Below are 24,151 nucleotides of genomic sequence, written 5' to 3'. Positions count from 1 at the left end.
CCTAAAACTTGAGCATGGGCTGATCCACAAACATCTTCAGTTACCTGATTTATCTCTGTGTTTAAACATTTCAGCTGCATGCTAAAATATTTATGGAGCTACACTCACTACTTTTTTATGTGTTTATATTGAGAAAGGTGTCAAGCCAGTGTATTTGATTAGTTTGGTGTGACAGCTGAAGAGGTAATATTTCAATTGTGCAGTTAACAAATTATAAAGCCTGACTTCTGGAACCTGTATCTTGTGAATAAAGGAGATGTTGAATTCAGATTTACTAAAGTGTGATAAACACAGCTTTACACAAAAGAATCTTAGATTCAAATGTCTAACCATGCTTTCAGATTAAGAACCTCACAAACAGTATTTAAAAACCTCTCAGCTTTGTATAAACAAGGGCTAACTCCTAACTGATGCACTTTTGCAAGAGAAAAACTTCTGGCTTGACCAAAATCCAGTTCAACACCATCCAACAGCATAATGTCCAAAACCAGATGAACCCTAAAGTCAGTATTCAATTGGAACTCGTTTCTACTTGTAAACCCTGATGAGGCTGCTTTTTTGAGGAAGATGTCCACAAAAATAATTCATAAACCTGGTAAAACTCTTCATACATAGTTGAGTGAAGCTGCTCACATACTTTTCTGCTCTTGAGCATTCCACAGTCATTTCCAGCTAGTGGCCAACATAAGTGGAACCTCAGGGTTGCATTAAAGATTTTTTATGAGCAGGGTTGCAAGTTTGTGGTAATTTTAAGTCTTTTGAAATCAAAAAACAATTTTTCCCCCAGATTTGATCTCTTCTATTTCCCACTTAAATTACTATACACCATCCTTTATTAGGGAAATAGCAGGACCCAACTGTGCAAAGATTGGATTTTATGAACAAAGGTACAAGAGCCCATAATAAAAAAGAACACATTCCTGTAGAGGTGGTGATTTAGGGCTTGCAAAGCTTCACTCTCAGGAATGCAAACTGTATACTTACTTTGGATGCCTGATGTCTGGAAGGGAACGATTCAGAGAAATTTTATCACTCACAAAGATATTAAAGCCATTTTCCCTGTATGCCTGGTCCACTCGCTCTGCATCAGTCATTGGGTAAGGTTTTCCCTGTTCTCCATTTCCTGTGGATAGACAGAAAGTAAATAAAGATCATTGCTGCTAATTAGTGCTTAACGGGCCAGAAATCAATCCATACAGCAGGAAAAAGAGCATCTTATAGTCCTTTGAACATTACTTTATGAGTTTTGTGCTCTGTGTCATTTAGCACCAGGTCAAGCACGTCAATTTAACAATTTTATCTGATAAGCAGTTTTGCTACAAACCACTCAGCTGTGCAAATCCAAGGTAAAATTCTTCCTCCTAACACCAGAAACAGATGAAGGGGTTTTGGCAATGCTCTGGAAGATCTACAGAATGCCTTTGGTTTCACAGTGGGAAGAATCCATGTGGTCTGAATATCTCAGCACTGTTGGAATTCTCAGCACAGATGGATTTGTGCTCTTGCACTGAGGGGCAGAGCCCTTGCAAACACATCACTGTAAAGCTGTGACATTCAAAATGGGCTTTATTTGCAATGCAAGACAAACCCCAGAATTATGGAATGGACTTGCATGAATGTTATACTCCAGAATGTTTTTCTTATCCCCCCTTTCTGGATTTCCCCTTTTTAGGGAGAGGTACATGCACAGGTTTTTGAGGGATTGGGTAAGTTTTTTAAAAATCAATTTCCCACCTGTCATAAAACCACCAAGATTTAAGTGATACATTTGCACCTCAAAATAGTTATTGTGGAGATGAGGAAAAAGGAATTAAACTGGGATTAACACAGTTAAAAGATTAACAGATGAACTGGTTTTAAGGCTGCATCATGTCAAGAACATCACCTTGACCCTAAAGTCGAACATGTCGTTCTACACTCAGCCTACCAAATAAAACCAAAGTTACAATCTGTATTAAAACATTTGTATAGCAATCTTACATACCTACACGCTCTGAGTCCCTCCTTATGGCTTCTTTGTTATGCCAGTCCTTTTTCCTTTGTCCATCAGCAAAGTAAGGGTCCTTCTTTTGCCTCACATATGGTGCCTTTTAAAGAAAAAAAATTGATATATAATAAATACACAACAAATGAAACCTTTCCTCAACAGCCTCCCCTTCCTGTAAGAGGAAATTAAACATCTCCCTTTAGGTAAGATCATCACAACCAAGTGGCTTTTAGCCTCAAAGGAGTGAGGGAAGAAGTGAATTTTGCTTGTCTCAGAACTTTGTCTGTTAAGTGATATTTTTCCAGGCACCATCACATATGCAGAACATTATTTCTTAATCAGAGAATCTACTAAAAACTCCCATTTTCATTTTGAACCCCTCCAATACATTTTACAGCCTTTCTGTTAATTAAATCGGATGTATTGGAAGACCTACTGCAGGATCATTATTAATGAGACACTACCACACCTGAATAAAATCAAAATAAGATTTAAAAGGTCATTTATTAAGACTCTTGCTGCTGAACCCAATTAGAGATTCTATTTCATTATGTTGTTCCTGAAATTCAAGCCATGGGTGCTTTGAAGACAATTCAGCAAATGAAGATCCCCAGAAATCCAATGTCTCCAGCTCACCTCTGACTGCTCAGGATGGAGACACACAATTGCTGAAAGGAAGAGGAGTCATGAGAGGCACTGCAAAAGCCTTATTGATTCACATCATGCAGGAGAAGGCAAGTGCAGCCCCAGAGCAGCTGAGCTGGTGAAAAACAACACACTCCTGTCATGGAAGGGCTCACCCGAACTCACCAAACATAAATATCAAACTAATTTGCTTAACCTGCTTTGTGGTTTTCCAGCTGTCCCATTAAACACCACTGTTCTCCTGCAGATTCCTGCCTGGTGAGAATGCCACCCCTTCTAATCATTCCCACCAAACAACCACACCAGAGCACACTGCCATCCTGTGACATTTTTGCCTCTGTTTTACAAGAACAATTCTTTGCCAGGCCAGCTCACTGACCAGTCTCCTCCTCTGCCAGGAAAAGTCCTGGAAAGCTCTCACAGACCAGAGCACCTCTTTGCCAGGAGAGTTTTGCCAACTTTCTGAGCACTGGCCTTCTGCACAAGTATCACAATGGGCCCAGGAACAACTGGCAGGACTGGAATCTCTGTATTTTAGGTCTCTTTTGTCTCTTGTTTAGAGTGTTCTGTACTGACTGCACACAGCAGGAGAGTCACTGGCAATGCCACTGTCCCTCCTGCCATTTGCTGGGATCAAACATGTGAAAATCCCTTAAAAGCAGCTGCTGTGGTAACCCCAGCCACCACTGCAGAGGAGAGCATGGCCAGAGTGTCCAGGGACTGGACCCAGAAGGAAGAACACACAGTGCAACTCTGAACCTCTGAACATCCACTGGGCCTGTGGGAGCCCAGCACCCCAAATCAAACCCAGACAAAGTCAGCAGGGAATTCAGACAACCTGGAGAAAAAGAGGAAAACTCAGAGCCACCAGCAAAAATCTAACAGAGCATTGCTAAGGTTAAATCTCATCTCATTCTGGGACTTGGGCAACTTAAAATTACAATTGCAGAAGCACCTCCCTTCCCTCTGAAGACATCCCCTGTCCACTGCTGCAGGCACCCATGGGACTGCTCTCTGTGCTGGTTTGGGCTGGTTTGGAGTTCATTTTCCCCACAGGAGCTGGTGTGGAGCTGTGACTTGGCTTTGTGCTGGAAAGTGTTGACAAACAGGGATGGTTTTGTTGCTGCTGGGCAGGGTTTAGGCAGAGTCAAGGCTTTTTTGCTTTGCCCTCAGAGGTGGCAGCGCATGGGAAGCTGGGAGGGGACACAGGCAGGACAGCTGTCCCCAGGGACATCCCAGACCATGTGGTGCCACCCTCAGTACCTAAAGCTGGGGGAAGGATGAGGAAGAAGGCATTTTTGGAGTGATGACATTTACCTTCCCTGCTTTCCTGGGGAAGGCTGAATGCCTGCCTGCCCGTGGTAAGCAGGGAATGGATTCCATGGTTTGTTTTGCTTTGTGGGGTTTTTGCTTTACTTTTTAAACTCTTTCTCTCAACCCATGAGTTTTCTCACTTCTAACTCTGCCAGTTCTCACCCCCACCCCACGGCGGGGGTGAGCTGCCAGCTGGGACACAACCAGGACACATTCCTTCTGAAACACACTGAAATGCACATGGGATGGATCTGGAGCTCTCCTCCACAACAGCTCCCAAGAGACAGGAGAGGAGTTTGAAATACACCCCAAAGGATTCACACCAACATCTCCACCCCCCTCTGAGGGAAGCCACAGCACTGGGCTGGGGCAGGAGGAGCATCTCTCACCATCACACAGCTGTCCCACCACAGCAGCAGCCCAAAAGCCATTAAAAAAGCACTTGCAGCCATCCCTGCTCAGTGTGTGCAGCCCCAGGCTCTGGGCTGGACTGAGCCTTGTGTTTGTGTGCTCAGTGCAGGATAATGTGTACAGGGAAGTAAATTTTCTGCACAGCTTCAAGCCATTCTTCAGAGGGGTCAGCAATGTGCATGTAAACATCCTTAGAGCAAGCAATTTAAACCCTGAGACAGCAGGCACACCATCCTCCAGGGCTGTTAAAATAAAGGAAAACAAAAACAGGAAAAAAAATATCACAGAGATTGCCACTGCATTACCCACTGCACCAAGCAGGCAGATGGACAGTAGAAAGTCGAGCACATAGATGTATTTTTCTCAGTCCCAGATAAATTTACACACAAAAGCATCTGTGAGCTGGGTTAAGCTAAGCCTGTCAGGGCCACACACGTCAGTAATTTGAAAACTTTAAATTAACCAAGAGGGAAAACTATGAAGCACATGCATCAGTTATTCAGCCCTCTCTGAACTGCAGTGTGGGACTTCAGAGGTGCACAGAGTGAGAGTTATTGATCCTGAAGTGCTGGGAACAGGCTCTGTACTGCTCTCAGTCTGGAGCCTAACAAGGAGCACCACTTCTTCAGGTTGGCACTGACAAAATGAAATGAGGACTTGCAGGGTGAGTCATTACCAGCTCCTCTGCCTGCACTGCTCATGGTGCTTCTGCCCTGTTCAGCTGACACCAAACTGTCCTATTCACACAGGACAAGCACAGTATGAACCTCTGCTGAATCAACATAAACCTCCATCTCAGGCTTTTAGAATCCTGAAGGGTAGACACAGTTCCAGGTCATGGCAGACATGCTGCACTCTGGAGCTTTTTTTGGTTTTTGGCAGAGAAGTTACCTGAGTTCATCCAACACTGGAGTCCTCCATTACATTTAATTCAGCCTGGGTAAATGTTAAGAGGTTGGAATATTTCTTCCTGTATCCCTTGCAAGCAAACATACAATGCTTACACTGGTTTTGCAGGTCGCTGTTAATACACCATAACTGAAAAGTCTGTTGTGAGTCACTGACAAGTTCTGTCAACAGTGTCTAAACATTCATTTTGAAGTGACTTGCAGTGCTAGAAAAGGAATATCAATGTCTTTGCCTCGGTGACCTTGCCAGCCCTCACCATCCACACAGCCCTGGAGGGAAGGTGCAGCTGCAGCAGCCAGATCAGCATCATATTTCTGGTTAAAAACCACACTTTCAACACTAAATTAATTTCAGACCACCAAAAAGTCAGTGTGAACTATAAAACATTTGCCTTCCCCCTCCCTGACTGCAGTTATCTCATGCCATCTCTCTCAGCAGAGCTGTGGGTAAGGTTGCAGGCACGATGCCACCAGGGCAGAGGAAGGATGTGCACATATGTCCTCAAAGTCCCTCTCACTGGGAAAATGGGCAGGTTGCTGACATTGATGTGATTTTGGAAGCTCCTCTCCTTCTTTCTGGCTTTCCCCCCCCCAAGCCCATCTTTGTAAAAGATGTCTGAGGCTCTAGAAATCCAGACACAGCATACAGAGACCAGAATGTTGCTTTTTTTAGTGGTTTCCTTCAGGGATGCTGCATGGGATTTGACTCAATTATGCAAATTACATAACTTGCTGATACTCCTTCAACAAATGCTCTAGACTGTGGTATCAGAGCAATCTGCAAAACACAGCAAGTTTCCTAGGACTGACTTTTTCTTTAACTCTTAAACAAGCATCTCATTTATGGGGAGTTATGTCATACATGTAATGCTGTATTTCATCTCAATTTCCATTCTCATCCTAATTTCTCACTAATTCTAACTGCATAGCAGGAAGTAGAACATTTTTGTCCAAACCCTCCACCACATCCCCCCTCATGTGCATTTTATCTGTGGAATGCAGTGACCATTGTTTGAACATTGGAGCTGTCCATTCTGCATGGTTAGGATAAATTCACATTATGGATGTGGATTTCTATCCCTATAAAAGAGGTCAGCAATTTTCACTTCTGCTCTGTGCTAGCTTCCCATTATGCAAAAATATTGCTGTTTTTTTAAGTGGTCAATTGTAAACAACACGTAAAAAGGAGATTTCAAAGTGTGAAGGTTCATTATGATCATCTAGTCAGGCTTCATAAGTGCACCAGCCTTTGAATTCCATCCAGTAATTCCTCCAACAAGCCCATAAGTTCTATTTCAGCTCAAGCACATTTTCTTTCCCTTAAGAACTGAAAGTTGTTTACCACTAAGGAGTGATTACTTCTCCAGCAATATCTTAAACTATTCTCCTGCCTGTTTCCAGCCTTCATTTTTTAAAAACTGAAAATGAACTAAAGTAGAAAGGCATATTAAGCAATACATTGAAAATGGATTTAGACAGATTGCTGTAAATAAGCCCCTTCTGTTGTCTACCACACTGTTACTTAACACGTGCCAAAGCAATTGATCAGCGTTCAAACACCAAATGCACAAAACCAGAATTTTAATTTTTTGTTTAATCACTATTTAGTGCGTCTGGCTGCAGCCAAAATACAAAAAAAAAAAAAAAGTGCAGATCGAGACATAAGCCAAGAGTTTTCTACACATGAGGAAAAAAGATTTGCTGAAATGTTTATGTTAACCATAATGCTGTACAGATCTCCAACCCTCTTCAAACATTTGTTTTGCTGATTTATTATTTTCTTTCAAACCAAGGAGCTATATATAATCAGACCCATGATTTTTGGAGACAGTGTCAAACAGGGCATCTTCTTCACTCCAGACCTCTTCATATATCCCAGCACCTCAGCAAGCCTGTCTTGCACTTATATCCTGCAACAAGATGTTGAAGATGCCAAAATGATTCAAGAAAAATAACAGGGAAAGGGAAAGCAGCAAATAAGAACCATTCTTCTATTTATTAAAGGAATTTTCAACCTGAGGTGAACTTGGTGGAACACTCAAGAGCACACACCTTGGAACAAACCAGTTGTCACATTCTGTGACTTGGCAAAGCAGAAGGAGAAAACATCCATAGGCAGATTCTTTCCAGTCTTCCAAAACCTGCAGTACCTGAAGTGTTTCAGGAAGCAAAATGTGAGGGAAGCCAGGTCTAGCAGAAAACAGGAGGAATCCTCCCTCTCACTGCAGCAAACTCAGGTTTTAATGATCCTGGGGCCATCCATGCCAAATGTAAGTAACCCTTTCATAAATAAATAGATAGCAAGTGTTATTGTACCATGAAGGAATTAAATTCTTTTTTTGGTTTGTCAGAGCTCTACCAGCAAGTGTTGAACAACAAACTGGTACAGCACTCACGCAGCACAAACACACTCCATCCTTTCCACTGGCAGGAAAACAGCTGGGACTTTCAGATGAGCTAATGAAAAATAAAAATATCACCAACATCAGCTGGAGGCTGCTCCTGGGTCAGGAAGCTGAGCATAACCTCAGTCAATCAAAGCTCCTCATTTACTGGAACAGGAGGGAGCACACTACTGGAAAAAAAGGCTGCTAAAAGCCTGTTGTGTGATCTACCCAAGTGTTTTCAAAAGGTTAATTTTTGAAGCTATTTCAGTCCATAAAAAATTTAAAAGGTACATTAACATAATTCATACCTTCAACATTTCAGGAACTATTATAAGGACACACAGGACTAAATGGTACCCCATCATGCAGAATTTTTAAGTGCTTTCAAAGACAAAAAAGCCAAGCTCATCTTCACAGCTTGCTGGGACTCACATCCAAGCAACAGGTTTGAACCAGACCTGAACTTTTCCTGCACAATGCTATACCTTGGCCGTCATTTTCTTTCCCACCTGTAACACCAGTAATACTGAAATTCAGACTTCTGATTTGTTTTTGAGGAGGCCAAGCATGGAAATATCCTGATTCCTACAGCAGTAGAACCCCAGATAACTGTGGGCACTCCTGGATCAGTCCTTCCCCCATGTCAGAGAATGAAACCACAGCTGGACCAGAACCAGCTGAAGGGATCAGTGCAGAAAGGCACAAAGCAGAGCCTTTTGTGCAGAACACCCAGGGACATTTGGGAGCTGCAGAGTTATTAAAGAATATGTTCCTTGCAGAACACCAGCTACTCAGTGGATGGGACAGCCTGCTGCTTTCAGCTGACTCTGCTTTTTAATGCAGTAAGTTTTTTGGATCAAGTGGTAGAACAGTACTTGTCTGAACTGAAACTCCCCCCCTCCCTTTAAATTCCTTCAGTTAACAAGTTTTATTCAGCATCAACTGCTGAAAATCCCTCAGCACAAAAAAAAAAAAAAAAAAAAAAATTCATCTTGCAAAAAGTCCTGGATCATCAGTGGATTAAAGTCTGCAGACATCAGCTGAGGACAGTGATATGACATGCAGCTTAGTCATCTATCTCTGCCAAACACCTCACACTTTGTTCTTTGCTTACCTTGATATAATATTGTAGTTTTGTGATGTCTGCTGTTCTGAACTTACTGTTTGACTAATTCAGCCCAGGCCTGCAGGGGCACAGCACCTTCCAAGGTCAGCACAGAGCACCAAGCAGCATTCTCCTCCCTGAATTTAAGCACATCTTGTGACAGCACAGCAGTTTCAGTCTCAGACTTTCCTTTCAGCTGTTAAAACCCCAGCTGGCCTAGTTTTAGAATTCATTTGCCCACAAGAGCTTTCTCATCTTTTCTGCTCACTAAAACGTTTACAGCCCTTTCCATCTCCAGAACAGCTCCACCTCCCACACTGAGCCTGGCTCAGGAATCTCCTGAACACCCTGGAATAAGCTCCTGCAGGCATTTAGCTGGGGTAAACCACCTTGTTTTCCCCTCAAGCAATGGGAACATTTCTTTGACCTTGCTCTAAGGTACAGCAACACCCTATAAAATTCCCAAAGAGTATCTCATAGCCTGGCTAGCCTCTGGTTGATAGAGACAATCCCCTCCTCACCTTGCCTGAGGTACATCAGCCAGGAGGGGCTTGGACAATAAACATACAAAATGAAGATGCAGACAGAAGTAATCTCTCAACTGCCATTCCAAATGAGATTAGACTTCCCACCCCTCCCACCCTCCCTTTCTGCTGGAAACATAAAACCAGAGGAGCTCTCCCAAGGAACCAGGGCACATTTAGTGTTTTATCACACGTCCAAGAGCTGGTTTTGGACTGAACTCCTTGCAAAAGCTATGGGCATAAAATCCAGAGAGATGCATTTTGTTTTTCACAGAATATAGTGCTAGCTGAAGCTGTCTTAAATACAGCCTTACATTCACAGGAGGAGGGAGCAAGCTGGTGCTGACCATTTGAAGCAGAACCTGGCACATGTCTGCACATACCCACACTCCATTGAACTCAGCTGAACAGCCCACAAGGTGTAGTGGCTTCTACAAGGACAAACTTTGGAGCACTGTTTCTGAAATCTGACTTTCCTGCAAGACTTACAGATTATGCTGCATATGCAAAAATAGGCAAATAATCTGTATTAAGATTTAATAAAGATGCAGGACACAAAACCTATTAATTCCATCATTTTGATGAATTCCCTGTACTCAAGCCATAAACTCCAGATCAGATTATAGGAATGTTAAACCAATCAAGGACTGCTCAGATGAACACAACTTCCCAATATTTTATACACAAGCATAGAAGCACACTCTGTCTAATATTAGCAGAATTCTCATTAAAAATACATCAAAATGAGCATCCTGAATATCCTCAAGACAGAAATATTATACAGAGGTGAAATTCCCAGCACTCATCCAATACAAGATGACAACTCAGGTGGTGCTGCGTGTATAGAGCTGGCAAATGTGTGGTTGCAAATCTGACTTTTTCAGTTTACAGGAAAAAAAATGTACAGTATTTCTTTGAATGATAAAACATGGTAATTTGTGTCTTTCATTCAGTGGAAACCACTTGATTGGGTCCTTGGGAAACCCTGGTATAAGTCCTGGTATGAAAAAAGAAATCAAATTATGAGAAAAAGTTAAGGCTGCTAATGCTCCAGTAATCACTGAAGCAAGGACAGGACAAAAAATCTAGCTGCTAGACATGCAAAAGAAGAATGCTAAGTACTTTCCACAGAGACAGACATTTCAAGAGAATAACTCTTAATTTTGGGGACTTACCAAGGTGCAAAGTCTACTAGCAGGACACTCTGCACTTTGTGATAAAGGCACAAGTGAGACTGCACTGGAACATGTTTTCTGAGGTAAGATGAGCGAGGCAGTTTGAAAGCTTGCCAACAGTTATAGTTCATAATAGTAAACAGAAATGCTCAGGATTTTACCCAAAAAAGCAGGCAGAGCACCATAAGGCATCCATAAGCCTGACAGAGCTGCTGCAGGCTGCAACAGCTGACAGTGTGGATCAGATATTTACCTTTCCTCATGGAAACTGGGCTGCTGCCAAACTTACACAAACAAAATTCAAGGGCACATTATGGAAGGTTTGATGCCTAGTGAGGGGCAAAGATTTGTCAGCAAGAACAGTACACTGGCTTCAGAAAGGTTAATGCTCTTCTGAAATCTCCAAAAAGGTAAAAAAAGACCCAATGTTCAGCACTATGGAAAAATATATTCCATCTATACAAAACCTACATGACAGATATGACTCAAAAACTGGAATAAGAACTGTAGCTGCCACTTTGCTGTGTGCCATGTACTGAGAATGTGTTTTATGTCAGCACAGTGCTTCCCACAGCAAGCTGCATATCATGCCTAGAAACTGTTTCTTCTCTGAATTTTGAAAGCTACTAGGAAAAAAAAATCTGCATTTTAGGTTTTTTTCCTTGAGCCTTGATCCATCATTAGGAGTTACAAATGAAATTAATGAAGTATCTCTAGATATTTAAGAGGAGACACAATCTGACTGTTATCTGTGGAAAAGTCAGACCCAAAACCAGAGGATGGCAGAACATCTATGAACATCCACCAGCACAGGAATGATCCCCAGACCTGCCCTGCCAGCTCACCTTGCTCAGCAGAGCATGACTGCAGCTTAACCCTAAACTGTCCCTGGAAATGCAGACAGGTGTACAGTGAATACTCAGCCAAAAGGATTTTAGGGAGAACTTAAGCCATCAAGAAGCCTACAGATATTTTCAGAGTGCACTCTTCCCCCATTTATCTCCTGCTACCAGGAACAATTAAACTGCCTACATAATACACACATCTTAAACCAAATAGTTCCTGGTAACTCCAGTAAAGCAAAAAGAACCACAAGCCTTTTTCTGTTTGATTTTCCACTCTTCAGGCAGTACCTTCAGTGCTGACACTGGGAAATCAACAACCACTCTGACAGCTTTAGTTTAGAAAAAAAAAAAAATCATTGTTTTCAATAAACTTTTACTATTACTTCAGGTGGTGCTCCAAAACAGGTTTGCTGCCTGATTCCCACCAACAGCATCACCCTCAGCACAGCTTTTTCTTAGCAGCAATGCAGAAAACCCACAATTTTCTGGCTTTCATCAACAGAATACTCCTATTTCCCTTTTAGCTGTGTAAAGATTTTAAAGTGAATTCCTTACCACCATCCTGGCAAACTTGATGCTTCTTGACAGTGTTATGTTAAATGTTAAACTGAAAACATCAGCACTGAAAAGAAACATTTAACAGGGCTCTTCTTCCCAAGGAGTTATTTAACTGCTGCTCACCCAGCAAATGCACAAATTCTCAAAGATCAGAGTGCACAAAAATCCCAAATTTATTCATCAACCTCTTCTAGGAGATCAGGTCACCACTGATGGGTGGCAAAAATGACTCAGAGAACACACATATCACACAATTATGGACTAAAAAACCCACCAGGAACCACTGGGGGAAGGTTATCCCATGGACAAGTGCTGATCACCTTAAAAATAACTTGGATTTACAGAGGTGTTCAGAGGGCTGTCAGCAGTTAAAAAATGAAGTGCCAAGCACACATACCCAGCAAGGGAGAGTGTCTGGCACCCCTTCCCCACTCCTCCCTCCCCAGGAAAGCTGGCAGAGCTCCCTGCAGCACTCCTGTTCCTGGGCACCCTGTATGCATCATCTCCTCACACTTCCCAAGTTTCATACTCCTCTCCAAAGCAAGCTGCTCACGAGGCTTCACTCCAGCCCCTTCAAACACTGCCTGGAATTGGGAATATCACACATCTTTATGCCACCCCAAGGTTTAACTGTCCACACCTGCACCCTGGGGTCAGCTGAGGCTCAGCCAAGAACAGGAAGGGATCAAGTCCCTTCTAGAGATGCCCTCAATAGTGACCACCCACCTGGTTTGGGTGCAATAGGGGAAATCAGAGGCTGGAAAAACAAATTAATTGGGTCTGGGAAGAAGCTGGTAGACAGTGTTAGGCTGCCTGTGGAAGGCAGATAGTATTTCCAATAACTGAAAAATGCTGAACACTTCTGGGGAATTGAGGAAGAGCAGGGCTGGGGATGCAGACAACAAAACATGGTATATGTCTAAAAGGTGACAAATCACTTCTGGATGTCATCTTAAAAGTGACAAACTGCTGCTAACTACAGCAGTGTCAGGATTAAAAGGGAAGAAACAAGCAGACCAGGCAGGCAGGAGAGAAAAGAGAGGTGTCACTCAGTGATGTAAAACTAAGCACACTGAGTCTTGTTATTGTTAATATCCAGATTGGAATTCACTCAAATCTAATCAAAACTTACACATTCTGATGCAAACATTCAGGTCATGTGTCAAAATAATCTTTGCCAGAATCTTTCTAGACCCTGAGAAATTATCAATCGATTTCAATACTGGAATGGAAAACAGGCTTGTTAAATCTGCTGATGTCGCTAACTGGAGAATGGGATTAAAATTCAAAAGCAGTCCTGGCCACAGAAAAGAGCATCAAAAATTTAGGATACAATTCAAAGGGTAAAGAAGACATTAGCTGCACAAATGTGAGACTTCAATGATTTTTTATGCAGCTGTTCAGCAGCTGTTCTATCAGGATGACTGTATGGAACTCTGTCCTGCTGTTTGATAAAAGCTAATTTCATCCTGCGATATTTACAAAAACATCACACGCAGAAAAATGCAAAATAATGGATGCTGATGAGGGCAGAGATGACTGGGCAGAAAAGGAAAGGCATGCATTACAAATAGCCCTCACACTTTTCCACACTGCTGAAGAAAAGGCCAAGCCATGAAATTAGAAGTACCACACATGGAATTATGGAAGAGGCTTTTCAACTACGTGAGAAATTAATATATTCCATCCTGGTCCAAGAGGTAATTAGACTTTGAGGAGTTTCATTTCACCACAAGGATCTTAAGGGAGGTCTTTCCCTTGTGAATACACATGTCCACTTCCTGGATAGAGTTATAACAGCCAAACATCCTCATGAGCATCTTTTAGGCATCACATTAAAATATACCACAATATTTTCTCTTTTCCTAGATCTATTCTAGCTCCTATAGCACAGCAGAACTAAATTCCAAAGAAGCTGAATTATTTAGAGCATTTACTGTCCTTCAGGGTCATTACAAGAGCATAGAAGTTAGCCCTATGATAAAATATAAATTCTCTTCTCTACGGCATAGTCTGACCTCGCTATAATGAAGCTCCATGGGACTGAGAAAAATTGCTGTACAGCAGGACATTCTCTGAAATATAGTTTTTGTAGCTTCTCATACTAGAATAAAGAAGCACCCAATTTGACTAGAATGTGTTATATCTGGTATTTTTACGAGTCTTGCTCCATATTGAAAGAATACTGCTTAAGCATGGACAAAAAGGGGGGAAAAAAAAATCAATGAAGAAATAAAAGGCATGGTTATACATGAGATGCAGCAGAGAATGACAGCTACAAAACCCTCAAATTTGCTTAGGTGTTTGTTCTACCAAGTCTCATTAAACAGGAAAAAAGAATTAAGTTCCCATGCTGGGACTGTTTCAGAGAGGGCAGGCTATTAGCAGGTCGTGTTACAGAGTGCCTGACGAATTCATTGTGTGTTCATCTCTCTGGAGTCCTCTGAAAATTTATGGTGTAACACCTCATGGCAAAAACAGCCCTGGCAAAACAGGGCTGGCTGCTCTGCTCACACAGGGAGCTCCACTTCAGCTCTTTGGAGGAATTCTGAAGGTGAATCTCTGTTCAGCCTTGTACAGAGCAGCATAAACTATTTTAAAGCCTCCTTTTAATGGGGACAGGGAGCGAGACACAACTTGTATCCTAAATTTTGTGTGTTCCCTGGACTCAAGGACAGTTTTTCTGGGAGTATTCAGGCAATGCTCAGATGTTCCTTTTAAGAGCCACATTCATTGGCTTTCAGCACAGACAAGGATAACTCTGCTGAAAGGGGTTATGGTTAATGCTGTTCTGCACAACGTGGATGAAGGAAGAAGGGCCACTGCCCTCTGGAGAATGATGTCCTACAGAAAAGCAGTGGGAAGATCATGGGTGTAACACACAGCATTTTAAAGAGGTTTTCAGAACAGCCTTTGTGACACTGGCAATTTTTTCCCTCCCTGAAGCAGCACAGATGTTTTGAAAATGGAGCACTCCAAGCCTTCAGCATTTCCAACTGTGGTGTGCAGAGAGGAGAGGCTCCCCCTGCTCTGATGTTTGTCTGCACTCACAGTTGACATCAGTCAGACTTCCTCAATTCTGTGACGTGGTGAACTGAAATCAAACAGAACTGCTTTAACAAAAACTTCATCTCCTTCAAGCCCTGTGGTTTTTAAATGCTCTGCCAGACTTGCACATCTGTTGAGTGAGGAAGTGACCTTGGAGGAGAGTAAGGAGGCTGAAGAAGCTGCTGGGAACAAAGAGATGCAATTACTGATGATGAACTGGTCTTATTACCATAGAAGACTGAAGTTCAAGTCCTGATCTGTGTCATAAGTGAAGAATCAATCTGGTTAATTTTGCCAATAGCCATTCTTCAGAAACCATTTTTCATTACTGCCCAAGAAGGAGCTCTGACCTGAGGAGTGAGAGCATTAACCAGAGCATTTTGGGGCAGCCAACACTGCCTGAGAGCTGCTGCCCTTCAGACCCATCTCCTGACCACAGAAAGCTTTCACAGAGATCCCTTTTGCTTGCAACAACAGCCTGCTTCCCACACACTTCATGCAGAGAATCTTAAAAACCCTGCCAATGCTGGAATACTATTAAATATTAATTTAAGACTGAGATAATGGGCATGGGCTTCCTTCCTCTCTTCCTGCAAGCCAAAAAATAGTTTTCCATTCAAGAATGGTTTGGAAGAAACTATACTACATATACACATGTAGCAACACAGCCTGTCACGAGTTTTTATCAAAAGTGACAAGCTCATGGCGTGAACATTACAATATCTTAAAATCTTTCAGCACAAAAGAACAGCTAAAAAGCCCTGAATGACTTTGCTCAGGAGATGGACATTGTGTGTGCTCCAGCTGACCTTACTAATGATCATTCACGCTTCAAATCTGCTACTAAAGTCTCCGTTGTAAGCAATTATTTGCTTCTGTGCAAAAATGTTCATTTCATGCTCTGTAAACACATCTCCTTGTGAAAGACCAGCCTGCCCATAAAGATTGCTTCTGACAGCCTGCTGACCATCTCCTGCAGCAAGTGCCTGGAGCATCTTTTGGAGGCAGAAACATCTGTTCTCCCCTCCCAGAGAAGAGAACATATTTACAGGTGAGCCATGTACAATGACCTTGACAAAAGGCAGCTGGAGAGTGTTGGCACTTAAGTAAGACAGAGTAACTTGACACTGTAAAATTAAAGACAGAAGCAACTGCTTTCAAGTAGCTGTAATAATTTGTCATAGCATTTAATCAACTAACCTCTTGTGGAAAACATCCCCTCTGCAGTGCTGCTCTCAGGGTAAGGATTCATGGATGAGACAGGCTGTGGTAAGAAAGATGGCTTTTTAAGTAAAGGTGGAACTGCAACAGGATGGCTGCTTGTCAAGCTTCAGGGGAAAAAAAGCACCACACTGGTTACCAGAACAAGCAGTAATGAGCAGGCAGATTATTTAGTTTAAACCACAGGCAGCCACACCTAATCCTGGGAGCAGTCTCTCCCCATGAGATCATGAAACCTGATGCTGTATGGTGAGTGTGTTTTGCCCAACACACATTTAGTCTGAATCCCAAATCCATTACATACAGTGCCAGTTTTGGGTGTCAGCACAAAAACCACTGGGAGACAAGCTACATATTTTAAGGTAATATAAAAAAAAAAAAAAAAAAAGAAAAGCACCTGCCTTCCCAAAGCACAAGCTAAATGTTAGATGTGGAAGTTGCCACCTTTCCTAGAAAGGCAAGAGAATCATAAATATGCCAGACATTAAATGCATGCATGGAAACAAGTGAACTTTGAATAATTTTATGCTATTAAGAGATGCACATTGAATATGGACCGAGATCACTTCATAATTCATATCTAACACATAGTGAAAGTCAGCCTTGGCATTTCACAGCAAGATGCCAAGCAGAGTGGTCTTTCAGATGCATCTAAATTCACTTCACCACGCAGACAGAGCAAGGAAACACATTCACCCCTCCTCAGTATCCACCTCAGAGAGAAGTGCCACTTCTCTCTCAGTACTTCTTCACAGATGACTTCAACCAGACCTACTTTCCAATGCCTCATGTTACAAAACACTCCAGAGGCCACACATAAAGTGAACTAGTCTTTTTTGCTTCTAAGAACAGCTTCTGAAACTTGAAGTAAGCAAAGAGACTTCAAGATTTAAGCGTCCACATGATGCTCCCAGATTAGGAAATATTTATGTATTTCCATAAATTTACTACTGTGCAAAGAGGCAGGACAAGTTCACCATCCCAAAAAGCCTAAGCCAGAGCTGTTGACTATTATGAATTATAAAAGCAAAAAGCTCAGATAAATGTCTATGTTTCAGTAATCCCATTTAGGACAGCTGCTCAGAAGAGCCTACATAGGACTGGATTTTCACAAATTACATTACTGGAGGGAGGACCATAACACTTATTGTAATGATGAGATGTCAATCTTGCCAGAAAGTAAAAAGAAAGATTCTTAGTACATGCAATTCGGTGGAATTAGTGTCCAATTTGCATAACAAAACAAAAATCAAGGCTGCTCTGCACTTTCAAGTAAAACTAATCTTAGATTGATAAATCCTGACACTTTTGTCCATGGTCTGAAGTAAATCCTTGCAAATTCCTTGAAGGGGTGAGACCAACAATCTTTTTACTCCACACAGCTGAGCAAACCCAGTTTGCTGAATTACACTGCTGCTCTACACTCATCTCTTTGGAAGCAGAGCTCAGTTTAAAGGCTTTTTTCTTGTCTCAAATCCAGCTCCTCTCATCGATCTGGTTGCACTAAGTCCCCATCCAGGGCTGTACCAGCACAGTACAGGAGGGGAAAGTAAACTGGAAGATGGGGGCAAGATCATCAAACTGCCTCTATTACTGAGACTGCCCCTGTCAAAGCCCTCCTTAACAGGCCCTGGTTACTGCATCCTTATTTTTCAGGCAGCAAAGCACATTCAGGCAATAATTTACTATTCTTTCTGCCATCTCTACCACTCCAAAAATCAAACTCTTTTAGACTTCCTCATACAGGAACATGTATCAATCTCCACCTCCCTCAAACTTTTAGGTTTATCAAACCAAAGAGGTTAAAAACCTTTTCAAGCAGAAAGTTACTTCTGTCAAAAGGAAAGGGAAACCTCAGTGCCAGCCTTAAAGGAATCAATAAATGATTATTAGTAGGTGAGAAATTCCACACATTTTTGTCTGCTTAGTACAACTGTTTTAACATCTCCAAACAGTTGAATCTAATGAGTTGCTGCAATTTAAGCCACCTTCCCTTTATGAACTTTAAACAAGCACTTGCTTTAGTTTCTAGAACTGCATCAAGCCTGTGTTAACATTTTCAATCTCAGTGACAGTCAAAGAAGAGCCCGATTAAAACATCAACTCCACAGTAACACTGTTATATTTAATCTTCTTTGCAAGCTTCAGAAAGACCTTGGCATAAAAAAAAATAAAAACAAAAAACAAACCCCAAAAACCCAAAACTAACCTAATGTTCATGTAGTCATAAAAGCTCTCATCACTTAATCCTCTATTCTCTGTAAGAACTCTCCTGACTCTGGAACACTTTCTGCAGCAGCTCTCACTGCAGTAAGCTGAACATTTCCTCCAAGAGGGGGAAAGTCTGAAGAAACTACAGTACATGATGAGTGACAAGGGAAAATCAAATACTTTAACCTCCAAAATTCCTTTAAATGCATTTTTTAAAAAGCAGCAGTTGTTTTGAACAAGCCAAGATCTTCCACTTAGACCACAGAGGTGAGAAACCACCCCAAATTCCTTCAAGTTAAATGGAAGCCAACTTTCTGCTAGATTCCATCAAAGGTAGGATCATTTTCTTTTCCTTAAGAAGATGCAAGCCAAAGTTCATAGCTCCTATGGATTTCAGAGTATTCAGATCAATCTTCTAAGAGCTGCACAAAAATACTGTGTGCTTTTGACTGATGTTTCAGAAAATGAACTGTGGCTTGTCTTTTAATCTGCAATGTGGGGGATTCAGGCTCCACACACAGTAGAGAAAAAGGACCTCTGAGCATAATTATGTTCAGGCAGCTGCAGCTGAGGGGGCACGTACTATCTTTGAGATTTTTTTCTGATGGAGTTGTGTCAGGACACCAGAGCATGCTCAAGAGATGGTGAAAATATCCTGGGTGAATGGAGGAAGAAACTTCTTTGTGGCTTAGGTGAGCAACCACTAAGAAAAGATTCATATTACAAACATCAACCTTCAATGTACAAACTTTCTTAGCAATGATTTGTAAGCCAAGGAAAAATGTCCAACTCAACACATGCAACCAGTAGCTCTGGACTCTGAACTCAGTACAAGTTCTCCTCCTTGCCAAGGATTTTGTACATACATTCTGTGATTTTCCAGAGCCACCACACAACTGGCAAGTATCAAACCAAACCTCAGCCTGAATGTTTCATTTGTTATAGCATGTTGATACAAAGACCCATTTTATGCTCCTGTACAAACAGAATCAGACATGAAAACTTCTCCTCTGCCAGGCACCAGAGAGAGCCTTTGTTCAGCTGCACAAGAATTCAGTGTAACCAGTTCATACTTAAAAATCAGCATGCAGCAGCCAATGTTCACCATCCCAGAGCATGGAGAGATTTGCTGGGGGGATTATATCTAAGCAGTTTTAAACACTAATGTGAAATAGCAAAATCCAAATCATTAGACCTGCATTTGCTGGGCTCTGCTCCCTCCCAGGGCACTGTGCCATGTCCCTCCCAGCAAAGCATGCAGGTCCCTGCTCCAGCACTTACCCATTGATGCTTCCAGCCCTAATCTGCTCTTGGAATGGCTCCCCAGTGCCAGGCAGACTCCAGGGATTCCAGTGAGCACAAGCTGGCTTATATTTAAACCAGACCAAAGCTGGAGCAAGGCTCTTTAGGGGTAACACAGACAGGCAAGGAGATTCCCTTTGGTCACCCTGTGTGGTACAAACTAGATGCATCATTAACCTTTTATACATATAATAAGTACATACCATGCTCTGAAATATTTTTTTTTACCAAAACAGCTCTCACACACAGAAATAAAAGTTAATGATAACACTTCAGCAATTCCCATTTTCCTTTAAAATTCCATAAAGATTTTTGGCAAGACACCCAACAAAATTTCAAGGACCACCATTGCTTGGTGAACTGCTGACATATGAACAAGCCCTGTCAGATGCAGTGCCTGTCTGGCACATGCCTGCCTGAAGAGGTATTTCTACTACCCAGTTTTCAGCCTACAGCCTTGAGTACTGAGCCTGTCCCCTCAGGACACCTCCTTCCTCTTCTGTGCTGACCTGAGAACTCTGAGAGCTGCATATGGAATCACATGGTAATGAGGTGTCTACAGCAAGGCACAGATATTTTCCCACTCTCTCTCAGGGTATGGAAAAATGAATGTGAATGGTTTATGCAGTGATGAATCAAGCTGTCTGAATTGTGCAAGTCAAGGACATCAGATGCAATTCCCATGTCAATACTCACATGGTCCCTCTCTCCCCACAAAGCCACACATCTGATACACAAGCAACATTTTGTATCCCATATATATGGGGAAATGTCTTTCTAGGTGATTCAAAGGATTCAAAGCTTTGCAGAAAAGACAAAAAGCACAAAAAAAATCTTCACTTAAAACTATTTACTTTAATCTTCAACAGAGCAAGTGAAATATCACAAAAATTTCTGTAGCAGAGGGCCATTCCCTGCTCACTGATGCACAAAACACAACGTTTCCATAAGTTTTAATAAATACTTCAATTTTTTGCCTTAATGCTGAATAGCTGTACACCTGTTACAAATTCCAGGTCAGCATTTAGTTATATGTTAAGGTACTTTTTCAAGTGCCCACCTTCCAGTATTAGCAGTAGAGGGCCAGTAAATAACACCCTGCAAAACCATCTGTGGCAATATTTGCTCCAGTCTCCACGAGTGCCTTGACTAACATCTGTGCCTGTCTCACAAAATAATGTTTTCAGCTAGCAAATCCCCCTGAGAGAGGCAGAAAGTAAATTTTCTTGATTCAGACACTGAACATTTAATTCCTAAAACTTTATTTTCAACATTTCCTCAGAATGCAGTGTATGTAATATTTAGAGCTGCTGGCTTCCAGGAGACATTTGTCAGAGCCCATTTAGAAGCGATAACTTCTAAAACATCTGCAGCTGGTTATCCTGCATCAGGAAAATAAAGTTGTCTGGCCTTAGCACCATGCCCATGTTTAAAAGGAAAAAAAAAATCAAAACCATATGTCTGCTCTTAGTTTAGTCTCAAGTGATCCATATTTCATAAGGTAAGTTACCATTAATTTTTAAACTCCTATGAATTGAATTCTACTAATTGGACTTCTTGGGTTTTTATAAAAATGCTTTAAAAAACAACCCCTTAAAATTCCCCAAATCCAGCTGGTTTTGATTGTACCAGTCAAACATCCATAATCTTTCTGGTAAGAGGAGCAAGCTCCAGAAGTTATCATAAAAGTGCCATGGCTAAAATACCTCCCTTGGCTTCTCCCCCAGAAATAAGTTTCCTGCAATTGTTTTATTCAGCTTATCACCATTATGGGTGCACAAAATGACATCCCTTCCCAAGTAATTTACATTGTGGGTTTTAAATTTAAACATCGTCTCAAATAAATAGTGGCTTACTGCTTCAAAAGAAGTACATGAGAGCAGGGATTTTAAATCAGTCAGGAACTCAGTGTTGACCCAGGTCTTCCATTCCCTCTGAATGAAAGCCATTCAAACAAGTGACAGGATTTTCCTGCTGCAAAGGTTCTTGAGCTGCTGCTCCTATGGCCCTAAACAGGCACTCCTGAATGTAAAAGCAAAAAAAAAAAATAATTGTGCTACAGGTAGGCAAAATGTTCAATTTAAATAGCAAACGTTCAGCACAATTCTGTGGCCTCTGAGCACTGCTCAGCATCACTAAGGACACCCCACCAGCCAGATCCAGACCAAGAGCACTGGGAGAGTGATGTACTGCAAATGGAAATCCTCTAAACAAACACAACTTGTGCTCCAGATTGCAGTGAAGTGGTTAAAAAACTATGTAAACCTCCCCCAAAAACTCCATCTTCCCAATAACTGTTTTGTGGGTCAGAGAGCAGCAACTGTTCACACAGCCATGATGCTGCCTTGTCTTTTAAATGCAAGCAGCTCTAAACTTCATTTACCTCTGCTGCCCTGAAGAAAGCACCTCTCACAAACCAGGCACAGCAGCAAAACACTCTGAAAACCAGAGCAGGATCAGAGGAGCAAGGCTTGTGCTAAAAACCTGACCTCTCTGGGCAAGATGTTTTACAAAGGAATTATCTAGCACAGTGATAGAAGAGGCTGAGCACAATGTATTTTGCGTTCATACCTTCTGTGAAACTTAAGGGAGATAAACAGCCCTGTCAAACTTTGTTATCTTAGGAAAAGAAACATTTTCTCAGCACCATGGATTAATGCACTCACTGCCTTCACTGCTTAGACTCTGATCTCAGTGCAGAGTTTGTAAGAGCTACCTCCCATCCTTCTTTCAGAACACAAAAGACATTTAAAGATTTGTCTTCTGCTCCCACGTGCTCCATAGCTGCAGTTTCCCAGTAATGCTTTTGCTGACTGACCCCTCAGCAGGCTTCCCCATTACTTAACAGCAATTGCACAGCAAACATGGACACAGTCATCCATTCCCACTGCTGAACTTCTAATAAGCAAAGATAATTGCACAGCTTTTGATACAGCAGAAGACTGCAGAGCAAACAGAAAACAATTAACATTTCACTTACTGTAAAAGATTCTGGGATGATGCACATGACAACGGTGCTCTCTACAACCACACATTTGTTTTCAGGCCAAGTTCTAACCTGAAATGCTCTTCCAAATTCCAGTCAGAAGTGGAACATCAACTTCATCAGCTCTTTCACAGCTGCTCATGGGTCCCGGCAAAAGCAATATAAACTGACAGGGTACTCATTCTTTTTTTTTTTAAAACCTTTTGTAACTTCACAGAGCTGAGCAGCAAAATGCCAAAGCAAACTGCAGGCTCAGGAAGGCACCAGCGCCCTGACTTTACCTTGGAACCAGCAGTCAAGGTTTCCTAGCACTGAGTCAAGGGGACACTGATTATCATCTTCCTGCAGAAGTTAACTACACCAGCCAGGAAAAGGTGACAACTCCACTGAAGCTCCTCCAAAATACCTGCAAAACAATCTATGCAGAACTTGAATTTGCAAAGGTAGCAGAACCAGAGCTCTCTTACAAACATGTATTTTAAGCTAAAAGCTTCACTTTACTGCTACAGAAATCCACTTCCCTCCAATACACAGCTTTTTCAGTTTGAGACACAGAATATTTCTGGTTGCAGTGTGCCTTTAAAACACTAAAAGCCTGATTCAAACCCAGACCAACAGCACTCAATCCATGTCAGTACATACATCCAAAGTCAGGACAGGGTTTGGCTTTGAGGCTCTCACTGCTATTTTGGGGGCAGAGAACCCTTTCTTCCCACAGAGCTTGGCAGGGACAGACCCAGGACAGCACAGCTTCTCTGTCTTTGGCACTTGTCACCTTCAGACTACCTCAGCAGCACCACAGCTGAGTGAGCAAACTTGCCACACAGTGCAATTTTTCTGTATGATACAAAATCGATCATCTATGATCACCCAGTCTTTTAGAAGCAGACCCAGGTTCTGCAAAACAAAACAAAAGCATTGTAGATGGCTGTTAGTCCACTGTCCTGAGCAGCACCACCTGCTCTGCCATCCCCACGGGTTTTAGAAGTGCCCTCCCAGGCACATGAAACTTTTCCTTCCATTATTGCTGAAGAACCACAACCACACAACTGCAAAATCCTAAAGAGTGACTCAATAGCAGTGTCAGTTCACGAAAAGGCAAACTACTGCAAAAAGCCCTAACCATTTGTTTATTTGAACTTATCTGTAACCCACAAGCAGCACAATATTACTTTGTAACTCATAATAGGCAGTAGATCAACTTTGAAAGGAATGTACAGTCAGCTTTCAAAAGACTTCTACAAAATGCCTGGAACATTTTAATAACTTAATTCTGACTTAGAGAAATCTTTAATTAACAGAGTGTTTAGAAAGCATTTTCAGAACAATCTGGAATCCTGTGGAATGTGTTAAGGCCTCCAAGGAAGCCTGTTCTGCCTGAGCTGAGATCAGTCATGACTTAGAAAGGGAAAGCAGCAGTCAGAAGCAGGCAGCATCATCCAAACCTGATCACACAACTCACCTGCTGTGTTGGTATTTGCCTCCAGGATCACCCCTGCCACTCTTTTATCACTTCATCTGAGG

At 41.9% G+C, this 24,151-nt stretch overlaps 1 protein-coding gene across 1 annotated transcript in view; it reads right to left on the bottom strand.

Moving 5' to 3' along the window:
• The window catches only part of GALNT10 (polypeptide N-acetylgalactosaminyltransferase 10), an 80,035-nt gene that overhangs the window by 40,456 nt on the left and 15,428 nt on the right, over positions 1-24,151 (bottom strand). Inside the window, exons 2-3 of the mRNA XM_030229279.2 lie at positions 1,985-2,087; positions 985-1,123 (exon numbers count right to left, since the gene is read on the bottom strand). Coding sequence (XP_030085139.2) covers positions 985-1,123; positions 1,985-2,087 — 242 coding nt within the window. The remainder of the gene's footprint in view (positions 1-984; positions 1,124-1,984; positions 2,088-24,151) is intronic.

The sequence above is a fragment of the Serinus canaria genome, chromosome 13 (assembly GCF_022539315.1).
Source record: "Serinus canaria isolate serCan28SL12 chromosome 13, serCan2020, whole genome shotgun sequence".
Lineage (NCBI taxonomy): Eukaryota > Metazoa > Chordata > Aves > Passeriformes > Fringillidae > Serinus > Serinus canaria.
The sequence above is the reverse complement of the archived record's forward strand: the minus strand, read 5'-3'. Positions and strand labels throughout refer to the sequence as shown.